The sequence below is a fragment of the Malania oleifera genome, chromosome 12 (genome assembly GCF_029873635.1).
Source record: "Malania oleifera isolate guangnan ecotype guangnan chromosome 12, ASM2987363v1, whole genome shotgun sequence".
Taxonomy (NCBI): domain Eukaryota; kingdom Viridiplantae; phylum Streptophyta; class Magnoliopsida; order Santalales; family Ximeniaceae; genus Malania; species Malania oleifera.
The window spans coordinates 83,594,885-83,598,780 of NC_080428.1; the positions used below are offsets into that span (position 1 = coordinate 83,594,885).

Here is a 3,896-nt window from a genome sequence, read left to right on the forward strand (position 1 = left end):
ACGGTACTAGAAAGAGCAGGATAATGGGCAATCCGGGCCCGGCCCAGAGTGCACTAGGCCCATTCAATACGTCCACGCGGGCCCAAACTGACAAAGACTCATAACTCCGAGGTTGCAAACGAGCCACCACGTGGCACGGTAGCCACGTGGCACTGCAGCCACGTGGCACTCACAGAAAGTTCATTTAATGTAACCGTGCCACCTCTGGTCTTCTCCTTCGTGGTGGCCAACAGCTGGTCTTAAATCCCCCCAACCGCCCCGTCTAAATGCTGACGCTATACACCCGGCGCAGGATAGCCCAACCTCACTCTGCTTTCAAATTACAACCTCCAACGGCCCACCCCATTACTGCACTTCATCATAAATACCAAATAAATCAAAGACCTTTTCATTCCGAATAACCCATCGATCTCAACCATCCATCCCGATCCACCCTCATCATCAATAATCAACGGCGGCGAACGCCTCGGAGAAAACGAGGACAATGGCGAGAGCTTCGCCGGCGATGCGGCTTTGGATGACGGCGGCGTTGATGGCGGGTGTGCTGGTGGGGCTTTGCGGGTCGGCGGGGCTGCAGGAGCAGTGCAGCAGCGCGTTCGAGAAGGTCGCGAACTGCCTGGGTTACACGACTGGGAAGGCAGCGGCGCCGACGAAGGAGTGCTGCACCTCGGTGGGGGAGATGAGGAGCAGCCAACCGGCGTGCCTCTGCTTCTTCATCCTCGAAACTCACAAGGGGAGCCCACAGATCAAGCAGCTCGGTGTTCAGGAGGCCAAGCTGCTCGAGCTCCCCTCCGCCTGCAAACTAGTTAACGCCAGCATCACGGACTGCCCCAGTAAGCTTCTAGAACTCTCTCTCTCTCTCTCTCTCTCTCTCTGGTTTTTTGCGATAATCAATCATGAAGAGAAGAGAGAGAGATCAGAGGAAAAAAATTTCATGCATGCTTAACTATTCATATTCTAAATAACTAATAATATTTTTAATTGTTTTAAAATAATTCTTAAAAGCGATTGTCGAGTTGTTTTATTTTTTTGAAAATTCTTTCAAAATTTAAAGATTTTAAAGATTTCATTGTTCACCTTGCATATATTTGTTTATTTAGTTATTTGTAAAATTAGATGTTCTTTGAATTTTTTTATCTTTTGATGATTTAATAATTGTGAATAAGTTTTAAATAGTTCATGGATCTGTTTGTTGCCCAATTTTATTTTTATTTTTTAAGATTATACAAAGTTGTAATTTTTATGAATTATTTTTAAATTTTATAATATCTTTGTGTAAGTGATAGAAAATTAAAAAAATAAGGCAATATTTTTGTAATTATTTTAAAAGTTAGTCATGAAAATAAGAAAATTTATTATAGTTAAATGAATATTTTAAAAAAACACGCGTGCCACACTTATCCACGAGTGTACATCCATTGATTTGTCGGTGATATAGTATAATTATTTAAAAGAATAAAAAAAAAGTGTGATATTTTGGTAAGTAAATGTCGTAGTATTACTGTTATGTTTTTAATTTTTACTTTTCTTAGTAATTAAATACAAAAAAAAAAAAAAAAATTCCTTTTTCTTATATTCCCTATTTTTTCTTAGCTTATTTGATCCGAGGTAATTCATCTTTTGTTAAGATTGTTTTTACCTTGTCTAAAGAACTAGAAGATAAAGATCAACATTTCTAATATAATGGAAATGGCTTTTTTTTTTGCCCCCTAAACATATGGAGTTCCAAACATAGCCTTAGTTGCAGGATGAAAATTACCATAGCATCTTAGCATGCAAGGTGTTTGTGCGTGCGCGTGTTTTTTTTAGGGTTCTTGGTGAATTTCATAACCTTGTGTCATGTGCTATGATTTTTCACCAGAGCAACTGAATATACCCTCAACCTCTCCTGATTATTCGATCTTCACGAAAAACGCAACGTCATCGGCAAATGCCACCGCAACACCCGAAACTTCTTCCCCGCCGAGCAGCGACGGGTCTAAACACGAACCCCACCTCACAGGCCCCGTGCTGATCTCCGTGGCCTCGACTCTCCTCATTTACGCATTCTCGGAGGGGCTTGTCTCCAAGTTTTATGCAGTTTAATCTAGGAATTAGCTTTAGGCCTATGCAATGGGCATGGCGTGTGCTTTAGATTTCTTTATGAGAACTCTTTGACAACTTAAAATTTGCCTTCGCAATCTTTCCCAGCTGTCTGCTAAACTTGAATTTAAGTTAAGAGGCTTCTTATTGATCCATGGGTATTTGTAGCATTGTGAATTTTCTGTGTGTAGTTTACATATGATCACTTCTGCAGCAGCTTTTAAGCTTTGAAACAAGGGAGCTGGTAAGCTTTAAAACATATTTCTTTATGTTTGACAAGTTGACTTATTAGCCTCTTCATTTAAATTTTTATTTTATTCTCGTCTTATTTTATTTCATTTTACAATTGAAAAAAAAAAAAAAGGGTTTTTTTAAAAACCTGTATTTGCGAGAGAAGTTATGTTTCCGCTCCCCGATTTAGGGGTTATTTTAGACTTGAAAAAAGTAATATAATTTTATATTTATTTTTTTCAAATTTAAATTTTTGAAATTTAAAAATAATTAAGTCATTGCATTTGAAGGTATGTGTTTTGAATGTTGAATTTGAATAAATTATAACATAATTTTGAATTATATTTTATTTAAATTTATATAAATTTTTAAATATAAATTAAATATATATATTAAAGAAAAGGCAGAAGAGTGGGTTGGTTTTTGATTTTCTTTTTGTGTTAATAGTTTGATTCCTGAACGACGAGCAGTATTTTATAAATATTTTTATTTAATATGTCATAATGGTTAACGACATCACATGATTCCCTTGCATTATGAATATGTTCATTAGTTAGTACAACAACATGGTTATGGAATCATAATGAATAACATCATTTTTTTTAATCATTCGTTTGACAATTAATGATTATTATTTTTTATAATTTATTTGTGCAAATTATGAATGATGGTGGTGAAGCAAGTTTTACTATATTAGTTATTCTTTAAGTTCAATGTGAGCTCCCAATCCATTAAAGAGATAATTATTAAAAAAAAAAAAGGAAGGGGAGGGATTTTTATATTGCTCAAATTTCGATATATATATATATATATATATATATATATATATTATAAATTTATATATAAAATAATTTATTTTAAAATAACCCACATAATAGAAACATAAGTCCTCCATAAGCACATCTACCTTATTATTTTTTTCTTGTACTTTTTTTAATCATTTCAATGGACTTAGTTCTCGTAAGCATTGTTTGTTATGAAACATTAATCTTACAACTTTGTCTTATAAAGGTGAAAGATTTTCTTTAATGTGGGATTGTGATATTATCTTACTCAATTTTTTATGAGGTCTCACGTGATAATGCTCCTAAGATGGCTCGGGTATCAAATATTTTGATCTTGGGTCCAATTATCACGATGTATTATTTGTTTTTATTTAATGGTCTTATAGATTTGTGCAATAGAAGATGACTCGTGTCATGAAACCTAAGCTAACTTTATTAAGCCTAAAAATTTTGGACATCCTTGGTCAAATTAGGGCAAGTGATTAGTGGCTCATGATAAGTGCCAGCTTATTCATAAATTCAAAGAAAGAAAACTAGAAATATCATCTAAGAATTAAATAAGAAAACATGTGTCAGTTTTTTTAATTTTTTCAGTTGATTTTATTGGTAAGATGATAAACTTCCATTTCTATATTTTTTTTTTGGCCCATTGAAAGGGTCATTAAGCTTAAGTTACACAACCAACTTCTTGGCCTTGTTTGACCCTTACATATTCAAGGATTATAAACTTGTTTTTTTAAAAATATATTAAAAATTGGAAAATAAATAAGTTATTTTGTTGTAAAAAATGAATATTTA

At 34.2% G+C, this 3,896-nt stretch overlaps 1 protein-coding gene across 1 annotated transcript; it reads left to right on the top strand.

The window, feature by feature from the left end:
• The first annotated feature begins 214 nt into the window (after positions 1–214).
• On the top strand, positions 215–2,237 carry LOC131144759 (non-specific lipid transfer protein GPI-anchored 1). Its single transcript, XM_058093607.1, has 2 exons — positions 215–833; positions 1,862–2,237. Exons 1-2 carry the CDS (start codon positions 485–487, stop codon positions 2,083–2,085), a joined length of 573 nt encoding a protein of 190 aa, XP_057949590.1. The 5' UTR covers positions 215–484; the 3' UTR covers positions 2,086–2,237.
• Positions 2,238–3,896: the final 1,659 nt, after the last annotated feature.